Consider the following 23,230-nt stretch of genomic DNA (forward strand, 5'->3'; position numbering starts at 1 on the left):
GTTCCTTCAGCATACTTTGTTTCCCCAAGCAGATCCCCATAATTGAGGTATTTACCAAATGTTACTTCCGTTATTTATCCTTGAGATATATATGCCTCTCTGTACTAGCACAGCATGCACTGAACTACGTTAGGCATGGCAATGCAAATATCATAATCTCACAACTTTCTCCTCCATCTATCTTATTGTCTCCAGCTCCATTAGGCTCCCTTCCTATTGCATGCACTCTCCGACAAAGTCTCAGCCATAGCTCTCAACCTTCCATCTCCAAAATGAGGAACACTAGCCCTCATAATGTGGAACAAATGGGCAAAATGTGGAACAAATGGGCAAAATGTGGAACAAATGGGCAAAATGTGGAACAAATGGGCAAAATGTGGAACAAATGGGCAAAATGTGGAACACATACTAATGGTTTACTAACAACTTCAATTAGGAAGGTCATAGGATGGTTAAAATATGCTGGTTTTACTTATAAAGAAGATATTTTAATGAATTAATACGACTGCTTTCTATTTACAATGGATTTCTCTTAAAAAAATTTCTAACACTGAATGTGTGACAGTCTTTCAGTGTGGAACTTTGAGGAACTTCAAGGAACATGAACTTTAAGACCCCAAATGAGGTACGTTCCTCGTAATGAGGTACACTTGAGAGGTATGGTCTCAGCAAAGATACCCAATGCAAATATGAATAACACACAGACTTGTTTTGAGAACCGCCTACTCTTACTGCCATAGATGGAAATAGTTCTTGGCCTATGCACCATGACCTGTCAGTCTGGCTACCTAGCCAAGTACTATTATATACTTCTACTTAAAACACCTCACTCTTGACTATTCACTAAACTGAATAGTTCTCCACTACCTTTTCCTTAAACGAATGTTTGCAGCAAGCAATCTTTATAGCATACACAACAGTGAGGAAGAGAGGACAAACTGTAAACAAAACCAACTTTTACCTTGTGCCATAACTGCTCAAAGCTTCCACAGTTTCTCCAACAAAGAAACGATCCTTTACATAAGCAAAAATGTCATCACAGATTTCATGAAACCTTGAACTATAGGTTAGGGTGGTCAAGTACAGGACTGGAACAATCAGAGGCTCTGGAAAATTCTGGAGATTCTGCTGAGCTTTCCTTTCAGATTCGACAGCTTCTTGGTAGGTCAATCCAGGTTTCCCAGTAACACCACAACTCCATACCAGGCTATTACAAAGAATAGTCCGTTCAAAAAACTCACTAAGAGAAGAAAAAAAAAAAAGAAAAAAAAAGATACATTTTTAATGATTGTTCAGTTAAAATTTTCTATGGTAAATTAAAGTACAAAAAGTACAGCTGAGTGAGGGAACTCATCATAACCATAAATGCTCGAAGTATCACTGCTGCAGTAGCAGCATTAAATATACACTGGAATTAGACATGAGTACACATCAATTTTTCTGGTCTGAATTCTACAGGTGCAGGACATCCCCAAAGCAGATCGGTTTACCTCTTGATGTAGAAAAGGATGCCAAGCTGCAAAGGGGATAGCATCCAGTGTCAAATTCTACTCTTTTTCAACAAGAAGCCACAAAGTGTTCCCAAGTGCCCTGAAAAAGCTTGCAAGGACTTGCATAAAGTAAGGTTTAAAAGCTCAACTTCCCCCAAATGGGAAGCCGCAAGGACACAAGATGCCCAAACTAACCATGACGATTACACCTCTACAACAAATATGCCCCCCCCCCCCCAAATAAGAAAAAAACAAAGCCACAGCTGGGTTATTTTTTTTTAACCAAACCACCAGAACAGCAGCTATGTTTCAGAAAAGACATTAAGAGGAGGTAAGCAAGAACCCTTACATCAGAGATCCTGTTTGAACATTTTTTTTTTTTTTTTATCTCAAGTACATTCACACAGTTCCTTATAAGAACCACTGCTCAAGTAGATTTCCTTTGAACTAAGCAGGTAGTAAACCAGCTAAGCAGCCCTTAAAACAATGTTCACAGGTAGTGTTGCATTATTTTGTAAATAAAATTGTTTTAAAAATTGATTTAGAATACAGAAAAGTACACTGCCAAATTTATGACATTAAAATTAAAGGGTGGGCAGGAGGCACTTCTGTCATGTTGGGTGTTCAGCTGTGATTATGTGGGGTTAGCGTGGATAAGTAATTGTGCTTTAGTTATCCAATTTTCAACTGTTAAATTAACAGTTAGGCAAAAAAACCCTGAAAATTATACATACCAACTCAGAGATCACACTACAAGGAGGAAGAGAGTAAATTTCCCAATCCGCTCTGTTCCGCAATCTCCATTCAAATAGTTTCAAAAACTTGATCATATGGTCTCAACCACATGAATTTTGAACTTCTGAAAACTGATAGGGATCCAGACACAGACACACACACATTCCCTATATCTATATATACGCACTTCATACATTCATTCTGTGGCACGTGTTTACCCCAGTTTCTCTGAGATGGGAAGCATTCTAGGGAGCTCAAAGAAAAAAAAGTGTGGTAATTTTTTGGCTAGAGCGCAGGAGTCCGTTTTCAAGCTTCTCTCGCTCTACTACAAATCAGTGAAGTCTACAAGGCTCTGTGCTCATTTACAGAGTTCAGAAAACTTAAGTGTTTCAACTGCATCCTGTGCCATCCAACCTAAAATAAGATATTTTCTTGATTTACTGCACTTATAATTGCTTTATACTGTGACAGCTAATGCTTTTGAGCATTTTTAAAGCATTTAATTTTGCTACAAAAGCAGGAATCTCTCCATGTGTCAGATTTCTAGTATAGTTGGTATTCAAATTACCTTGCAGAAAGGTGAATTAGCCAAAGACTTAGTTGATGGTAGTTTGCAGTTTAATCTGCACTTATAGCTACTTACTAGCTCTTTTACATTAAGAAATTCCAGAACCATCCGTCTTGTGGTTGAAGGTGTTTAAACTGATTTATCTGAGTAGCAAATCACTCCAAGGAGGCCAAAGTGTGGTTGTTTATTGGCTAGACGGCATAAGAGTCCGTTTTCAAACTTTTTCTTCTCAGCTATAAATAAGGCAAATTTGTACAGAGCAGCCCACTGCTCAGCAGCTCTTATAGAGCCCTGTATAGTAGCAAATGGCTAGACAGTAAAATTTCACTATAAAGTTAGAATAAGTTCAAAACCTGTTAAACAGCATGGCACTGTGTGGAATTAAACAGAGCAGCTAGCTTGCACATTGAAGAGCACTAAAATAACCTAGTATTATACCACGTCTTGCCCTTAACCCCAGAAACTATCCTAGGATACCCCTGTTAAAATGCAATCCTTAATCCTAAGCAGCCCACCCTACTACATGCTTGAACAAGGGTACGCAATTTCCAAATGTCTGTGGCCAGTTTGGTAGATTTGGGCATCCTAAGGAATGCATCAATTGTCTTATGTTCTCAGCCACCTACTTAACCATTAAACAAAGTAACACAGTATGCAAGAGATGTAAATCCACAAATTCCTTGAAGGCAAAAATCTCATATACAAATAAGGTTCTCAAGAATGTCCACACAACATCACTCACGCAAAGACCTGTCTTATGCTGAGGCACCTAAAAAGAATCATCCCAAATCTCAAATACCTCCAAAACCACCTAACAGCAACACTGCTTCTCAGCAGTTACTAAAATACATGCTAAAAGCAACACCACACCTCACATAAGCCTACACTCAACTGCCCCAAAGAACAAAGCCCATAAGGCAAACGTATACTTTACCTAATACTCTTAACATTGGGGATTCAGTTGTGCGACACACAAATGCCCCACTCACTGGGGTAAACAGGAGAATATAGCTGTTAGTTGCCTACCTGGAGACCGCATCCACAATATCATGCACGTATTCAATTCACTGTACCCCAGGTACCATATGATTCTATCAGCGTGGGTTTAAAGGACCCAAGTTGAACCTAACTGGACTGTATTAAGAGAGACCAAATGGATCTCTCAGAATATCTGTCACAGACAGGTATGAGCCTTGCACTGAGGAATATCCTACCTTCAATATGAGCATTAAATGATGGAGTTTAATAAGTGGATTAGTTTCTGGTGTCACTCCAGTGGGATACAACAGCTGTCAGCATGGGAGGACATGGTCAACAAATCACAATGCTTTGTTAAGGATGGTCTGCACCTGTGTCCTCCCCCCACTCTCAGATATTGACTAACACTTGTTCCACCTCCTTATATCTTTTTTATGCAATGCAAAAAAGACAAAACTACTAACATAGTGAAAAAGTCTCCAAACCTTAAGGTGTTACTGCTCAATGCTAGAAGCCTAAACAAAAAAACTCCACAGCCTTCAAAGCCCTCCTCACTCTGGAAGATGTAGGTATCTGTGTTGGGACAGAGACTTTGTTTAAAGCCATAGAAAGTACTCTGGCAGTGCAATGCTACAATGCCTTCCATACATTTAGACCAACACCAGCACAGACTGGAGCCAAAGGTAGAGGTCTCTCTGTCTATGTTAGCAATAAACATACCTCCAAGTTGGTTAAATGGGATACTATGCAGCTCATCCACATGCATGTCACCATAGATAAGGTCCCTCACCATATCATGGCTAGTTAGGTACATCTATGTCCCTTGTCTCAACTCTTATCTAAACCTACCAGAGGAGCCTACCATCTAAATACCCTATTCATGGGTAACTACACCTCTATAGACTAGGAAACTTGCACTTTTTCTCACACTCACAGACACATCACTTCCTGGACTACATCAACACAAACATCCTGCAACCGATAATGCATACCTCAGAGGATCAAACATTCTGGATCTAGTACTTCACCCGTTAGAGTATGTCGGCAACTGAAATTCAGATGGTATCCTGCAACCGAGGACTTTTCCCCCACAAGGGGCAAAGTCTTTAGGTGATCCTGAGGTGGTGGCCTCTGAATTCGATAAACAATGGCAATTCCAACAACAGCAGGGCAACATGATTTAGAGCTCTAAAGAGAAACAACCCTTGTCGAGCAGAAGTATAGGCTCAAATGAAGACCATTTCTGCTCTGCAAATGGAGAATGGGAGAGAAGCAAAAAAGAGCCAGAGCAGCAGACATAGAAAAAAAAACCCGACAGTCTAAAGCTCTAGAAGTCAGCTGGTTGAGAGAGGACAGAAAATAATAGGAAAAAAGCCAGCAACAGTACTGAGTTTATGCCGATCCATGTCCTAATCTACAAAGTTGGGAAAACAGTGATAAGGAGGGACATTAGGGACTGACTACAGAAACCAGTAAGTACTTTTAATGAAAAACCTTAACTATCATGAATATTTACAGGAAGACTTTTGTATTTTGTTCCCAGCAGACTCTTTACATGTAGTGTGTTTTATTAAATATGGAAAAATGAATGCTTGTGAACAAGGACACAAACAGACTATGCTGGGACATTTTGCATTAGATAGATTTTATACAAGTTTAACAGATTATAGAATTATGAACTGGTTAAGTTTAGGATTAGCATGTTATAAAAGTGTGAGACTGCAAGGAATAATGAAATGTTAGGCCCAGCACAGAAGGCATATGGCTTGGGGATGGGTAGTGTTACACACAGAGAAGCTTAGAGGAGATTACTTTTTATCCTGAAGTGGCTTGAGTATTATACTCTTATTAGAGGGTCCCAGAAAAGTAGAGTGCTCAAAGTATTTCAGGTTATAGGAAAGGAGGGCTGGAAAACATTTTAAACCCGTTCAGTAAAAGCGATCAAATACGGGGAAAACAGAAATGCACAAGGAAAAGGTATAATAGATTCCTGGAAGGAAAATCATTCACATACTTGGGGAATCTTGGAAGCAGAGGTCATATTATCCAAGTGTGAGTAGGAAGAATACTGCTCTAAAAGGGAAGGGAACAGTCATTAGAAGGATTATTACAAGAAATTCAGGTGGAATGCAAGAAGCGATAGGAGGTACACACAGAAGTAATGTCATTTTCACTAGGGGGCCAGTATACTAACAGGTCACGTGAAAAGGATAAAAGATCACTTAATATACATTTAATAATGGACCACCCACAGTTTGTTAATTAAATGAATGTAAAATAAGTTACTTATTTGGCAAGGAACAAGAGAGGAAGGAAATTTCATGGTTGGCATGATGAAATCGGTAGTTACAGAGAAGAGACAAAAGTCGGGGACAGTGAGCCAGGGATGGATACCTCTGAATGGAGCAATAATCGGGCAGATGCTATGGAAAAGAAATAGATGAGAGGTAGACAGAGGAATTGTTCACAGTTACACAACACGTATATAGTTCTGTTGTGTTTTATATTTTTCTTTGTTGTTTCAGTTTAGATGGAAATGATTCAGGAAATCTGAAAGACAACCCAAGGCGGGGGGAGGGGGGGGTGTAAAGCAATGAGGAAAGGCATACCACAGAGTACAGACTTGGAATTTAAGTGGATTAGCACATGAAATAAAAAAGACTATTGTAATATACTATAGGACAAGATTCAAACTGGATATCATCATACAGGAAATGTATTTTACTAGAGAGGAGACCTCGCATTTTAAAATGAGAGCAAAAAGTCAGTTACTTTGCGGTGTCAAAGAAGGGCAGGAAAAGAGGAGCTACAATTCATATTAAACGGAATGTTTACCAAGTCACTGAAAATAATTTGGGTGATGAGTGGAGGAGATGCATTTACTTCAGATGGTATTGGGAGAATAAAAACTATACTGTGTAATGGAGTCTATATTATATTCTCGAAAGCAGACAATGTCAAATCTGACATTGTCGACACGAGAATATCCAACACTCAGAATCTCAAGCGTGTAAACAGAAATCTCTGTAAGGGGATATTTCCGTTTACTGCAATGTAGTGCGGTCTCAGAGTTGGTATATTTAAGAAGGGGGGGTGCAGGGGGGCTTGCCTCCCTGCTTAAACCAGTTAGGGTACTTTTTTCTTTTTTTTGTCTTTTTATAAAGTTAACGTTTGAAGACCTCTACCATATGGTGTTGACCATATGTCATTCGATGTTTTCAACTGATCTTTTAATATAAGCCCGTGTAATGTACATTTGCCCCCCAAAAGCATCCAAAGTGGAAATGGTGCACGTTAATGACATAGCTTTTCATCATGGAATCCTGCTTTGAGCAGTAGACTGGAATGTTATAACCTTTCTAGATGACATGAGTGGTGGACCTAGAATGCGAACAGCAATGCCTGAAAGGAGATTTTTAAAGCAGCTAACAGAATCCTATGATTCGATAAACAATTACTGCAAGGGCAATAATGGGTCATATATACACATCACAAAGACACAGAAGCTGGTCAAGACAGGGTAGTATTCATACATCTGAGGAGCATGCATATTTGATTAAATACATTTAAATAAATAAATCTTTTGGAACCTGCCTATTTTGAGATCTTTTGGATATTTATTGGTGTTCAGCACTCCTTACACTGGTTTTTGAGTTTTGTTTGGTTTACCAGTGTTTTGGCTTCTTTTTGTTATCTGATTAAATACATTCATACATATTGAAGGCTGCTATCAGACCATGCTCCAGTGGAGCGTACAGTGGAAAAAAATAGACATAAGGCAAACACTGGAGAGCAGGAGGAAGTTACTGGAAATATATACAGAAAAAACTATAATTACTGACAGCTACTCACTTGAAAGAAAAGCAGAGGTTGAACACTGGCTTGAAGGAAGAATGGGATACAATAAAAGATTAAGGAATATATTGGGGGGGGAGAGCTTAGGAATTGATAATTAAGAACAAAGCTAAGAAAGCAGCAATGGTTAAGAGTTGCAAGGATGCAAAAGGAAACTTGCAACACGTCTACTGATGAAAGGGAAAGGCTAAAAGACCAAGACAGAGCCTGAAAAAAGAGAAATGATGAGAGTGAGAAAACAAATGACAAACATTTGGGCATACACCTAAGCTTGCAAAAAGTAGAAAAATATTTTGAAAATAAGGTGTGATCATTCAAGCTCATTATGAGATCTTGAACAGAGAGGAAATACATTAAAATATTAGTATGAAGAACTTTACAGGGATCGGGGGGGGGGGAGAAAAGGGAAAATAAGGTAGAGGATTACCTGGCAATACTTAAAACTTAAGACGTCAGAGGATGAGGCAGTCATGATAAAATGATTACCAGGCAAGAAATACAAGGATAGTTACAAAACTAAGCTAGTGAAGTGTCTTCCTGGATGGGATAAGTTACCAAACAGAAATTTGGAATTTGGGTGGCTCCCTGATGGAATGCTCTTATACATTATTCAATACTATACTAGAGGAAAAAAGAATTTCACTATCTTGGATAACTGCAACAATAATGGTTATACCCAAGGAGGGAAGGGAACTTGCTAATCAGAGTTCTTATCAATGTATTGCAGTGTTAAACCATGATTATAAAGTTTTCACAGCAATCACAGCTGCCAGAACAGCACTTCTTCCAAAGGTTAATCAACCTAGACCAATCAGGTTTCATTACGGGTCGTCAAACATTTGAGAATATACTGCTAATCTAATACTTCAGGAAGGGAAAAAAGAGGAAAACCACTCCGTATGGTGGAGCTCAAGGCAGAAAAAGCATTTAATTCGGTGCACTAGAACTACTTACGGGCCCATACTAAAAAGGTATGCTTTTTCAAAATACCATAAAACCTACCGTTGAAAGAAATGTATGCAGGAATCAAGGCTGGAATAAAAATAAATGGTAGAGTGACATCAGAGCTGCTAATAAAAGACGTACAAAGCAGGATTGCCCCTTGTCCCCTCTATTTGTATTATATCTAGAGCCATTAGTTCAACATACAAAGACATTCTGAGATAAACAAATACGAGACTTCAAATTAACAATGTTTGCAGATGATACAACTCTTCCTCACGAATCCAGACACAGACCTGGGAAAAATATTTCGAATATTAAAGCAGTTTGGTGGTCTGCCCAGATACAAAGTGATATTCAAAAAACAAACGTGATTTGTGTTAATAATGTGCCGAAATATGACTGAGTACAAAAATTCCAAAGTTTACAGGGGCATAACAAAAGGAAATACTTGGGGATGATTGCAGCAAAAACGAAAATTCCTGGGAAGAAATATTACAAAAGATTAAAGCACAAACAGAAAAGATGGTCAACCAAGATAATCATTAGGATGTTGGTTTGCTGCGCAACTTGCACCTCTAATTCTTTATCTAGGACAATCATGAAGTTAAATTTCAGGAGTATATCTGGGAAGGACAGGAAACCCAGAATGAAATGGGAAATTCTAACCAGACCATATGAGGAGGGAGGAAAGCAATGCCATGTCCCCAACTACCTAAATTCCTGGGTGGTCTCCAAGGATATCTCGGAGTACGGCTGAGCCAAAGGTTATTCTTCCCCTCAAGACCAGATCTAGTTTGTAATGAGTGATAAAAGGTATGAGGATTTGTCAAGTAGCAGCTGCACAAATATCATCCATGGATGCTCTAGACTGGAATACAGTGGAAGTAGCCATAGAGCTAGCTGAATGAGCCTTTAATGATTTTGGTAGAGGGAGATTCAATTTAGTGTAGAGAAATGAGATGTAATCAGTCAGCCATCTGACTATAGTTAACTTTGTGACAGATTCCCCCATCTTGTGATGTGCAAAGGAAAAGTACAGTTTTGTACCTACCATAAATGTAGATGTTCGAAGATCCACATTGCTGCAGTCCTAACACTTGGGTAGTCCGCTGTCCCAGTCGGCCCGAATACCAAAGTATAAGGCTGACGTCAGTCAGGGCGCATTAGTCTGACGTCAGGACGTCAGGGTACAAATGCGCATGACCGACGTCATATCCTCAGTCTTTTCTTGCCCCAGATGTCAGAAGACCCTAACAAGATAAGGCCAAACCCAAAAAACACCAAACACTCCTGTACCAAATATATATACAATATATACAATTTACAAAAGTACAACCCCACCCACACAACCACCCCTAAACACAGAGGGGAAGGAGGGAGGGTAAATTGGACTGCAGCAATGTGGATCTTCGAACATCTACATTTATGGTAGGTACAAAACTGTACTATGTTCTTCATCCCACATTGCTGCAGTCCTAACACTTGGGTAGAATCCCAAAGCAGAGGTAAGGTAGGCTGGCAAATCATAAAGAAGCTGGAGCTGTCAACATGCCCTGCAAAATAGCCGTGGCAAAACCAGCCCTAGATTTAGAGTAGAGAGGAAGGTGGTAATGCTTAGAGAAAGTATGCACTGAACTCCAAGTAGCTGCCTCCAAAATATCCTTAGTTGCCACCCCCCTTAGAAATGCTGTTGAAGTGGCAGTAGCCCTAGTGGAATGAGGCCTGATCCCAGCTGGAATCTCCTTGCCATGATGGGAATAACAAAATGCAATGCAAAACCCAATCCACTTAGAAATAGTTTGTTTTGACACAGGCTTGCCCTGAGAACTCAAAGCAAAAGAAACAAACAACTGCTGAGACTGCCTAAAATCCTTAGTCCTGCTTAAATAATAACGCAACTGCCTGTGTACATCTAAAGTGTGCAAAATCTTTTCCGCCTTATTTTGGGGATCTGCATAAAAAGTGGGCAAATGAATAGTCTGGTTTAAAGCCACACTAGAGACCACCTTAGGCATAAAGGAAGGATTAGTACGTAATGATACCCTATCCTTATGGAAAATCAAAAAAGGCTCAACCGCCATAAGGGCCTGCAATTCAGAAACCCTTCTTGCAGAAGTAATGGCCAACAAAAAAGCAGTCTTCCATGACAAGTATTTCAATTCAGCAGTAGCCGAGGCTCAAAAGGTTGTAGAGTAAGTTTCTCCAACACAAAATTGAGGTCCCAAGCAGGAGTAGGAGCTCTACGTGGGGTCTTATATTCTTTGCCCTCTAAGAAATTGCTTAAACAAAGGATGAGAAAACAATGGTGGGTCACAATCATAGTGAGCTGAAATTGCTGCAGCATGAATCTTAATGGAAGAGAAAGACAAACCTTTGTCCAATAACTCAGTAAGATATTGAAGAGCCACACTCAAATTTGGCTCAGAAACATCCAAATCCTTTGCTGCACACCAAAATAAAAATCTCTTCCATTTCCCTGTGTACACTTTCCTTGTACTAGGTCTTCTGGCTTCCATAATCACATTCAGAACTTGTTGAGGAAGCTGAGACCTGCTATGGTTCAAAACAGAATATGCCAGGCTGTTAGATGAAGAGAGTGAAGCTTGACATTGAGTAGATGCCCGTCCTTCTGAGACAATAGGTGTGGAATCAAAGGTAAGGGCCATGGAGGCTTCCTTACCAGACTCCTCAGCAATGGGTACCAGTGCTGCCGAGGCCAATCTGGAGCTATTAAAATCATCCTTGGCTTGTCCTGTCTGACCTTTAGGAGTACCTTTGGGAGGAGAGGCAGAGGTGGAAAGGCATACACATGAAGATTTTCCCAACTGAAAGAAAGAGCATCCACTTTCCAGGCTGTGTGATGAAACCTTTTCATGCAAAACTTTGGCAGCTGGTGGTTTAGTGGAGAAGCGAACAGATCTATGTCTGGAGTTCCCCAGGACACTGTCAATGTCTGAAATACATGAAGATCCAGTTTCCACTCGTGGGGATCCATGATTTGCCTGCTTAACACATCTGCTAAGGAGTTCTGTGCTCCTGGCAGAAACCTTGCTTGAAGATTCAGTTGCAAGCTTAACGCAGTCTCCCACAAAATCATTGCTTGCCTGCATAGAGGATAAGAATGTGTTCCCCTTGTTTGTTGATGTACCACATGACAGTTGTGTTGTCTGTTAGAATCAACACCTGCCCTGGAAGAAGTAAATCCTTGAAAGCCAGTAATGCAAACTGGACTGCTAACATCTCCTTCATGTTGATATGTAGATGCTGCAGTCTGGCAGGCCACTTGTCTTGTATCCACTTTCCATTCAGATGAGCTCCCAAGCTGTGTCTGAGGCATCTGTCATTAGAATCTGACTCGCCTCTGGCCGGGTCACAGAGAGTCCCTTGTTTAGGTGACATTCCTGAGCCCACCACAAAAATTCCTTTTGAATGCAAGGTATTATTGGAATGACAGTGTCCAAATCCTGGCAGTGCTGTGTCCATACATTTTTGAGATACCATTGTAGCTTCCTCATATGCAGTTTGGCATTGGGAAGTACCAGAATACAAGATGCCATGAACCCTAAGGCTTGAAGGACTGTCCTTGCAGTCAGCCCGGACTGATGAGATAGTTGATGGAAGTAAAGAGAAAGATTCTTTTGTTTGTCCGGGGTTAAAAAGGCCATCTGGGATGCTGTATTCAGTCTCACGCCCAGAAAGCACATGTCTTGAGAAGGTACTAGACTGGACTTTATTTCGTTCACAGAATACCCTAGGCATCTTAGCACTGCTATCACATATTCCAAATGCTGAAGAAGCACGTCCTTTCCTTGAGCCAGAAGCAGGCAGTCGTCCAAATAAGGATAGATTTGTATTCCTTTTAGCCTGAAGAAAGCTATCACTGGAGCCAGAACCTTTGTGAATACTCTGGCGCAGTAGATAAGCCAAAGGGCAATGCAGAGAACTGATAATGAGAATTCCCAGCTCGAAAACGCAGATACTTCCTGCAAATTAGTCTGATAGGAACATGAAGGTAAGCTTCCTTGAGATCCAAAGTTACCATCCAGTGATCTTTGCCCAGCATAGGTAAAAGCTGTTGTAACATCAACATTTTGAACTTGGGAATGTCCAGATAAGTGTTGAGGATAGACAGATCCAAAATTGGTCTCCACGTGTTCCCCTTTTTTGGTACTAGGAACAGGCGAGAATAAAATCCTAGGCCCCTTTCTGGCACAGGAACTGGCTGAATGGCCCCTATTTGGAGCAACAGAGAAATTTGCCTGTGAGCCTCTTTCCTTTGTTGAGGAGGAATGGATGGCATGCCTTTGAAAGGAGGCAAGGTATGGAAATAAAACCTGTAACCGTGGTGAATGATATCCAATACCCATCTGTCTTGGGTAATTAAACTCCAGTTTTCTTTGAAGAGTGCCAACCTTCCTCCCAAAGGTGCTGCCAGACGAGAAGATTCTGGCAGCTGAAAAGGCAGGTCATTGGGTCTGTTTACAAAAGGACTGACCCCTGCCCTCACCAGAAGACTGAGCAGGTGAACTCCCTGTTCTAGGCCTAAAAGAACCTTGAGCTCTGCCCCTACCACGCCTAGACCTACCCCTAGACTGGGAATCATAAGCAGGATATGTCCACCCCTTGGTAGGCCAATTTCTACTAAACTTCGGAGGCTGAACCTGCAAAATCTTTAACAGTCTGCATAGACTTAGCCTTGTCTTCCATTTTCTTTAGAACTGCTTCCACAGGTGAACCAAACAACACATCAGATTGTAAAGGAGCATCTAAAATCCTTGTCTTCACATGCTCAGCTAAATTCTGATCCCTCAGCCAGGCGTGCCTGCGAAGAACCGAACCAGTGGCAGCCACCCTCGAAGAGGCCTGCACAGCATCAAAACCACATTGCAAAGAATGCTTACCCACCTGTTCAGAAACATGAACTAAATCCTGCAACTCTTTACACTCAATACCTTCCGCCAAAGCATCTACCTTAGACTTTAATTGTGAAAGGAGATAATTTTGATATTTCAACATGTGAAACTGGCAATTCAAAGCTCTCATGGCCAAAGTGGAAGAAGTATACACTTTCTTTCCCCAGCTATCCAAAGCCCTTGCCTCTTTATCCGGAGGAACAGGATTTTTAACAACAGAAGCCTTAACACCTTTAGGCCCCTGTGAAACAGTTTCTGGGTCTGCCCTAGGACTCTTTAAAAGATACTTATGAGCTTCAGGCACCCTATAATATCTATCCGGTTTAACTGGAGCAGGAGGCAAAGAATCAGGGTTCAGAGAAGCCTCTGCAAAAACATCCTCCACCACATCTAGAACAGGAGGTATAGCTAAAGGCCTATGCTGGGGTAGAAACAAATTCCCTAAGCCTTTTCCTGGAATCAGAGAAATCCTGACCTTCCCATTTAAAATGCTCCCTCATGGAATGAAGAGTCTCTGAAAATGAAAAATCCTCAGGAGGAGAAGCAGAAGGAGTAGAATCATCCACATCAGAATCAGAGTAAGGGAATACTCCTGCAAGTCTTCAGCCAAGACTCAGAAGCATCCGAACACTGCTCAAAACTCCCAAGCTCAGGTTCCACCCTAGGTCTCTTATCAGGAGGGGCATAGAACCTCTAATCATTGTAATCAAATCTTCTGCCATCTTAAGCATATGCTTCTTAGGTACAGACCCTGAAGAACTAGGGGTAACACCTGAAACCAAACCTGGCCTGCCCCTGGGAGAAGCCTTGGAAACAGCAGGGTGGGCCTAACCACCTTAGGAAGGGAGGGAAGAACAGCTACCTGAGAAGCCCCTTCCGCCTGGCCTACCTCCTGAGAGGTCACATCTTGTAGTAATAAAGTCTCTCCCTGGGATTCCAAAGAAATTTCTGGCTGAACCTCTGGCTCCACCGAGCCCTCTAAAGAACCGACGTCCGGTACGGACGGTTCTTCCAGCCTAGGCTTTGCTGTTCTGTCCTTGCGCTTTTTTGAAGCGGGCGTCGGAGCATCCGACGGCATTTTATAATTACACCGCTTCCCAAAAACTAACCTGGCACAATCTAATCTTCTCTTTATCGTGTGTTTGTTAAATCTAGCACAAGAGCGACAGCCAACAACGTTGTGCTCAGGCCCTAAGCAAGGTATACACAAGGTATGGTAATCCCTATGAGGTATCTGTTTCCCACAAGAAATACAGTTATTCACTTTTTCTGACATCCGGTAAAATACTGAGGCAAGAAAAAACCAAAATATTCCCCAACGGGGTACTTAGCCAACTCGGATTCGGTCTGAAACTCCGACTTCGGAAAATCTCAGAACGCCAACCTGCACTTGCAAAACTGCTTCTGCATCGGACCATGCGGCAAAAAAGACTGAGGATATGACGTCGGTCATGCGCATTTGTACCCTGACGTCCGACTAATGCGCCCTGACCGACGTCAGCCTTATACTTTGGTATTCGGGCCGACTGGGACAGCGGACTACCCAAGTGTTAGGACTGCAGCAATGTGGGATGAAGAACATCAGCTGGTCTGTCTTGCTAATTTTTGTTCTGTGCAGGTTAAGAAAAGCAATCGTCTATGAACATCCAGTAAGTGCAGCATATATTCTCCATTATTTGTAAAGTTTGGGATGAATACTGGCAGGTTAATGGTTTGGTTAATGTTAGATTCTGATAACATCTTAGGTAGGAAGGAAGCATTGGTATGCAAGGTGACCCTGTCCTTGTGAAAAACAAATAAAGTACAGTTTTGTACCTACCATAAATGTAGATGTCCGAACTGGATAGCATCTGCAGTCATAACAACTGGGTGGTCCTGTCGTCGGGCAGCCCTTCAGTCGGCCGGATTCCAAAGTCCGGGTCTGGCTTCGGCTGATGTCGCACTTCACCCGACGTCATCTCTGCTGGTCTTCGGGTATAAAGGCATCAGCCGACGCCATTTTCCTCAGTGTTTCTTGCCCCAGATGCCAGTTGCCCTGTTGGAAGGCTAAATTTTGGGTAAATGCCAATGTTTCCAAAAGATAGAAGGCAAACACAAAAAATAAGCATGTACGTACATATATACAAACAAATACACCATAAGAGACTCCCCCCCCCGCCAGCTAGCTATTAGGAGGGTAAATACCCTAGGAGTACCACAGAGGGGAAGGAGGGAGGGTAATCCTGACTGCAGATGCTATCCAGTTCGGACATCTACATTTATGGTAGGTACAAAACTGTACCAAGTCCTTCATGGATGCATCTGCAGTCATAACAACTGGGTAGAATACCATAGCCAACTAGGGGAGGAGGAAGAATAGATTATGGTGTGGATAGGATCCCTTGCAGTACAGCAGTGGCAAACCCTGCTCGGGATCTGGAATACAGAGGTAAATTATAATGCTTGGCAAATGTATGCACGGAGGTCCAAGTAGCCGCCTCAATAATGTCCTTGGTTGCCACTCCTCGTAAGAAGGCTGTGGTAGTGGCTGTTGCCCTTGTAGAATGAGGCCTTATGTTCTGTGGAATTGGTTTTCCATGAAAGGAGTAACAGAATCTTATGCAATTTCCTATCCATTTGGAGATTGTCTGTTTGGAAATCGCTTTTCCTTCCCTTCCTGTTGCATAGGCTACAAACAGCTGGTCAGTTTTTCTGTTACTTTTGTTCTGTCCAGGTAGTAGCGTAGCTGTCTATGTACATCCAAGGTATGCAGCATTCTTTCCCTCTGTTTTGTGGGTTTGGGAAGAAGGTAGGTAGGTGGATTGCCTGGTTTAAAGACACTCTGGATACCACCTTAGGCATAAATGTAGGATTAGTCCTCATGGACACTCTATCTTGGTGGAAGATTAGGAAGGGTTGTACTGCCATTAGGGCCTGAAGTTCAGAAACCCTTCTTGCTGAGGTTATTGCCAGTAGGAAAGCAGTTTTCCACGATAGATGCTGCAAGTCTGCTGTTGCTGCTGGTTCAAAAGGTGCGAGTGTCAACTTTTCCAGCACAAAGTTCAAATCCCAAGCTGGCAATGGTGGTTTCCTAGGAGGTTTTACATTCTTGATTCCTCTGAGGAACTGCCTGAGTAAAGGATGTGAAAAGACAGGTGGATTAAAGCTGTATTCTGCTGAAATAGCTGATGCATGTATCTTGATGGAGGAATAGGACAGGCCTGTATGTAGAAGCTCTGCCAAATACTCCAGAATGTTAGCAATGTCTATATTCGACACATCTTTTCCTCTTTCAGCACTCCAAATGACAAACCTTTTCCATTTTCCTGCATAGCTTCTTCTTGTTGAAGGTCTGCAGGCTTCAAGGATAATGTCTTTAACCCTTTGGGAAAGCTCTGGATTAGTTGCTGCTATGTGATGTTCCATGCAGTCAGTTGCAACGTTTTTAGGTTTGGATGCATGATGCTGTAGTTGTTCTGAGTTAACATCAAAGGCATCAGGGGTATTGACCACATTTTGTCCCGAGACATGCTCCTCAGCAATGGGTACCAGTGTTGTCTTGGCCAGTTTGGAGCTATCAGGGTTATCCTTGGACGTTCCTCCTTGATTTTTAGTAATACCTTGTGTATCAAGGGAAGAGGTGGGAATGCATATGCTGTCAGACCTTTCCAGCTGAAAGAGAGCGAGTCCACTTTCCATGCAAGTGGGTGGAATGTCCTTGTGCAGAATTTTTGAGCTGGTGATTGAGAGGGAAGCGAATAGATCTATCTGTGGCATTCCCCATTTCTTTGAGATGGCCTTGAAGATGTCCGGGTGTAGCATCCATTCGTGAGCATCCGAGGTGGTTCTGCTTAACATGTCTGCTAGAGTATTCTCCTTTCCTGGTACGAATATTGCCTGTAACTGGATGTTGTAGCTGAGCCAGGTTCCAAAGGTCCAAAGTCATTCTGCATAGGGGTATGAATGAGTGCCTCCCTGTTTGTTGATGTACCACATGACTGTGGTGTTGTCTGTCCTTATCATCAAATGTCCTGCTTTGAGGAATGGTCTGAATTTTTGGATTGCCAGTTTTACTGCCAGCATTTCTTTTAGGTTGATGTGTAGATGGAGCTGGTCCTGTGTCCACAATCCTTGTACGCATTTGTCCAGCATGCGAGCCCCCCATCCTAGGTCTGAGGCGTCTGTTGTGATGGTTTGGCTTGCTTGATAGTTGTGAAAGGGTAGGCCTGGATTTGACTGGCATGCTTGAGCCCACCATAGGAACTCCTGTCTTAGGCATGGGAGTATAGGAATTTCTGCTTCTAGGCTGTGCCTGTGTTGGGACCATAAATTCTTTAGGTACCACTGTAGTTTTCTCATATGTAGTCTGGTATGTGGAACCAAGATTATGCAGGATGCCATGAAGCCCAAGGCCTGTAGAACTTTTCTTGCTGTTAGCTTGTTCTGTTTTGTTAGTGCCAAGAAGTAAAGAGGGAGTTCTTTTTGTTTTTCTGCAGTTAGGAATGCCATTTGTTTTACTGTGTCCAATTCCGCGCCCAAGAATGTCCTTGTTTGGGATGGTATCAGCCTTGACTTTTGTAAATTGACTGTGTATCCCAGTGCTTGTAGCAAGTAAATGACCCTTTGTAAATCTGTTGTCAGCTTGCTTTTGTTGTCCCCTAGTAGCAGGCAGTCGTTCAGGTATGGATAAATTTGGATTCCCTGTAGTCTGCAGTGGGCGATTACTGATGCCAGGCAATTTGTGAATACTCTGGGCAGTAGATAAGCCAAAGGGCAATGCTGAGAATTGATAGTGCTCTGATCCTGCAAGAAATCTGAGGTATCTTCTGCAAATTGGTCGTATGGGGACGTGCAGGTATGCCTCCTTGAGATCTAGAGTTACCAGCCAGCACTCCTTGCCCAGCATGGGAAGAAGTTGCTGGAGGGTCAGCATTTTGAATTTTGGGACAATGATGTATGTATTTAAGGTGGACAGGTCGAGAATAGGTCTCCAACTTTTTTCCTTTCTTGGAACTAGGAATAGTCTGGAGTAGAATCCTTTGCCTTGTTCTGTTATTGGCACTCTTTCCACAGCTCTCATCTTTGTTAGTTGCATTATCTGCTGTAGAGCTTCTGTTTTTTGATTTTGAGGCAGGTTTGGCATTCCTCTTTTGACTGGTAAAAGTGTGGAAGTGGAACCGGTATCCTTGGTCTATGGTTTGCAAAATCCACTTGTCTTTTGTGATATAGTGCCAGTTCTTTGAAAATAAGGTTAATTTTCCGCCTAATGGTGCTGCTATTTGTTCCCTGGTAGGCGGAGTTAGAATCAAGTCACTGTGCTGTTGTAGTGGCAGTGGCTGTGTCTGTGCCTCTGTTATTACCTTGCCACTGTCGACCTCTGTAGGCACCCCCTCTGGATTGATTTCTGCCTCTGGGACGTCTATTCCTGCCCCTTTGGGATCTTGTGGAGTCAGGAAAGGACCAATTTTTGGCAGGCCAGTTCCTGCTGAACCTTGGGGGTTGAACCTGCAAGAAATCTTTAACCGTTTGTACAGATTTTGCCTTTTCTTCCATTTTCTTCATTACCTGCTGGGCAGGTGTACCAAACAAACTGGCCTTATCCATAGGTGCATCTAATAACTTAGCTTTAACATGATCCGGTAAGACCTGTTCCTTCAGCCATGCATGTCTTCTTATCACTGTGCCAGTCATGGCTGATCTAAATGAAGCCTCCAGTGCATCATAGCCACATTTTAAGGAATGGTTACTAACCTGTTGTATGTTATTTACCATTTCTAATAAATATTTCTTATCTATAGAGTCATCAGAGGATAGCTTTTTAGTTAGCTGATCAAGCATAAACTCTTGGTATTGTATCATGTGAAACTGACAATTTAAAGCTCTAGCTGAAAGAGTAGCGGAGGTGTAAACCTTTTTGCCCCATCTGTCTAAAGACCTGGCTTCCCTTTGAGAAGGAATAGGGTTTTTTGCTGTGGTCGAGGCTACTGCCTTAGGCCCCTGGGATATAGTTTCGGGGTCTGCAAGTGGGGCCTTGTATAAGTGATGATGAGTGTCTGGACAACTGTAAAATCTGTCTGGTTTGGCAGGGGCTGGAGGTAAGGAATCTGGTGCAGTGCAGACATCATTAAATGCATCGTCCACAACAGAGAGGACAGGAGGTATAGCTAAAGGCCTGTGTTGTGGAAGGTGCAGAAAAGTCCTAAGTCTTTTTCTGGAATCTGAGAAATCCTGTTCCTGCCATTGGAATTGTTCTCGCATGGCATGTAAGGTTTCCCCAAAGGAGAATTCTTCTGGTGGAGAAGCAGCTGGAATGGATTCTTCAGCATCTGAGTCTTCATAATTGGAGAAATGAGCCTCTGGCTGGTCTGTAATATCTGAGTCCTCCGCGGAATCCTCAGAGGACACAGGCTCGGGGGGCTCTGCTCTAGGTCTTTTTTCTGGGGGCTGAGAGGCCCTGTCTGGGTGAGATTGAGATCCCCTAATTAAGGATATTAAATCTTCTGCCAGAGTAAGCATTTGTGAACTAGAAGTGGGCCTAGTTGAGGGGGGTTTAACAGGCACTGATTTAGTAGATTTGGCTGCTTTAGCCCTGGTAAAGGCCTTAATAGACATGGCTGCAGGAGGCCTAGCAGCACCACGTGCTGGGGTAGAGACATCCAAAGGGATGGTGTCTGATAAGTCAGTAGTAACCACTGAAGGTAAGATTTCTGAGGCCGATTCAAGTAAGGTAGCAGGAGCCTCAGTAGTAGTCATTGATTCAGCTGTGCTTTGATCAGTTTTCGGTTCCGCCCGAAACCGAGACACTCGCGGTTTGCTTAACCATGGTTTCGGCCGAAACCGCGGACCGCGAGTGTCTGTCTTTTTCTTTGCGTTTTTTAACAATCTGGGTAGTCGGAGTATCCGACGGCATAATGTACGCAAAATCTGAACCGAAAAACTGTTCAGCAAACTCCGACCGACGCCTAAGCGTTCGTCGGTTGAATGAGGCACAGGCTGAACAGGCTGCTACGTCGTGGTCTGGGCCTAAACAAGGCAAACAGTAAGAGTGGAAATCTTTATGAGGTATTTGTTTCCCACAAGTTAAACAGTTATTGACTTTTTCTGACATCGGCTGAGGCAAGAAAGAGTCCCCAACGGGGTACTTAGCTTTTAGAAGTCTTCGAAGTAGTATTCGGTAGTAGTAATCTCTGGATCTGACCGACCGGCACTTGCGAACAGCTTCTGCTTCGGGCGCCACGCGGCAAGAAAGACTGAGGAAAATGGCGTCGGCTGATGCCTTTATACCCGAAGACCAGCAGAGATGACGTCGGGTGAAGTGCGACATCAGCCGAAGCCAGACCCGGACTTTGGAATCCGGCCGACTGAAGGGCTGCCTGACGACAGGACTACCCAGTTGTTATGACTGCAGATGCATCCATGAAGGACATCGGGGCTTAGAAGATAATGCCTGAAGTTCCGAAATTCTTCTAGCAGATGTAATTACAACAAAAAAGATGGTCTCCCAGGTTAAGAATTTCAGATAACATTTAGCTGCAGGTTCAAAAGGAGACCGTCAAGGCTTGCAGTACCAAATTTAAATAACATGGTTGTATAGGATCTTTTTAAGGAGGTCTAAGTAGAAGAGTACCTTTCAAAAATGCTTTGCACAGTTTACAGGCAGACGGGGAAGAATTCTGAAATCCCATATGGAAATTCAAAATGGCTGCAAACTGGACTTTAAATAGTCAAACTAGCATCCTCATTAAATAAACTCGCTAAAAATTCAAGAACATAATGCACCTGGGCTGAGAAAGGCTCTACCTCATTCTGCTCAACAAATTGTTTTTCATTTATTTCTGTACAGTTTTTCTCAGATAATTTATGAGAAGATAACAGAATAGAACGGACAGTGCATAGACTGCCTGGCTATTAATGGAACTGGAGAAACCATGCAGTCAGTTTGAGATGTCAGGGTGAATCGTGCCCATCGGGTGAGACAGAAGATCTGGAGTCAGATTTAGAATCCAAGGTGGGTACAGAGGATGAGGCCCAAGGAAGGGGAACCAAATCCATAGAGTCCATTAAGGTTCAATAAGGATGACGTTGCTCTTCAACCTGGCTGCTTTCTGGAGGAATTTGGGAATTAAAGGAGTCGTAGAGGGATTAGCATATGGAGGAAATGGAAGCCAATTGTGGAGTACAGCATCCTTCGGTGTCTCCCTTAGAGGGGGGGATTAGGGCAAAGCTGCTGCTGCACTTGTTTGAGGGAGATGCAAAGAGATTGCAGCAAGGCTGGCCCCAATAACAGAAAATCGGTTTACATTCATATGACCGAGCGACCGATGGTCAAAACCCGGTTTCCACGAACCTATGACGATGCTCCAGGGGTCGATCGGAATGTGGTAAAAAATTCAGAATTCGACACTTCTGACCACTCTACCACCTAAACAAGCGCTACCATGGGTCAAAAAAGGGTGGGGGATAGTTTGCGTTTCAGCTACATTGTCTTTGCAATTCTGCGCATTCGCAGAACTGCTGTCAAACATTTCCAATCGGCCATCTGCCATTCACTCAAATCCATGTATGCCCAGAAAATCATGTCAGTCACTTTGCTGGCGAGAGACCACTTGTGAGGTAGTAAGATGGAGCTAGCGCTGATGAGGCCACCAGATTACTGCAGGGACTACTAATGCCCCTCTACCCAAGCATGTATGCTCCCCTGCATGCAAAGACAAGAGTTACCATGACTAGCTTGGGTAGTCACAGCTCAATCCCTCCCAATAGTGGCACCAGCTTTCCATGCTCTGGGCATGTACCCATAGCATTTGAGTGAGAGGTGCTGGAGGCAGCATATCCTCTTCCCAGGATGGGTGAGCCGTAGTCTGAAAAGAGGTTATTAGCCTAGTTGGACTAACCTGGTCCACAATGTGTGTATAAGAAAATCAATATATAAATAAATACATGCATTTCCCATCCTTCCCTCACAGGCTCTTCCCACAACCAGAATGCTGCTCTAACTCCTTTTATCTGTGTCACAGATAGGCCCTTATCCCCTTGAGGGACAGAGTCATAGAAGTACCATACATCAGAGAGAGAACAGAGTAAACCTACGTCTCTGATGCAAACAGATAGCCTGTAAATGTTTCACCTCCCAGGCCCATGCCTACACTTATCAAGGGTATCCGAACTCAGAGATTTGGGATGCATGGCTAGGCTTAAAAAGGCCCTTGTGGTCATTAGCCTAGTAAACACTTATGAACCTGCTCAGTTTGTCTGCTATCATGCTAAACTTCCCCGAGATATGTGTTGCAATTAGAAAGCGGTTGGAAGAAAATTGCACACTGCCACACCCTCAGGGCTTCTTGACACAGGAGGCAAGATCTGGTTTCTCTTCATCTGTTTAGGTACCAAACTACTGACATGTTGTCCATTTGGATCGCAATTGTTCCAAGAGGGAGAGAGTTTTGGAATGCTTGCAATGCCAAAAGCACTGTTCTCATTTCGAGAACATTCATATGCAAGTTGGCCTCCTCTGGGGAAGAAGTGCCTTAGACCGTCTTCCCCAGAAAATGCCCCTCACCCAATCTGAGAAGTGTGCATGGTCACTGTGGCCTTGGGCTGAGGAAGAATGAAAAGGACAGCCTAGCAACTGTTGTGACTGCATCCACCAGGAAAGATGCCTCTTGCACACCAGAGTTATTCTTCTTTGGCAACATATATAATGAACAAAACTGCGAAACCACTGAATCAACCAACAGAAAAATAAGGTTGAAGAAGAAAGGACCAAG

General features: G+C 42.7%; 1 protein-coding gene across 2 annotated transcripts in view; it reads right to left on the reverse strand.

The window, feature by feature from the left end:
* The window catches only part of BAZ1A (bromodomain adjacent to zinc finger domain 1A), a 3,222,221-nt gene that overhangs the window by 3,066,544 nt on the left and 132,447 nt on the right, over positions 1 to 23,230 (reverse strand). For both annotated transcript variants that reach the window (XM_044074116.1, XM_044074115.1), the window contains exon 2: positions 962 to 1,240. In XM_044074116.1, the coding sequence (XP_043930051.1) occupies positions 962 to 1,240 (279 nt within the window). The remainder of the gene's footprint in view (positions 1 to 961; positions 1,241 to 23,230) is intronic.

The sequence above is a fragment of the Protopterus annectens genome, chromosome 6.part0, assembly GCF_019279795.1.
Source record: "Protopterus annectens isolate FY-2018-M chromosome 6.part0, PAN1.0, whole genome shotgun sequence".
Taxonomy (NCBI): domain Eukaryota; kingdom Metazoa; phylum Chordata; order Ceratodontiformes; family Protopteridae; genus Protopterus; species Protopterus annectens.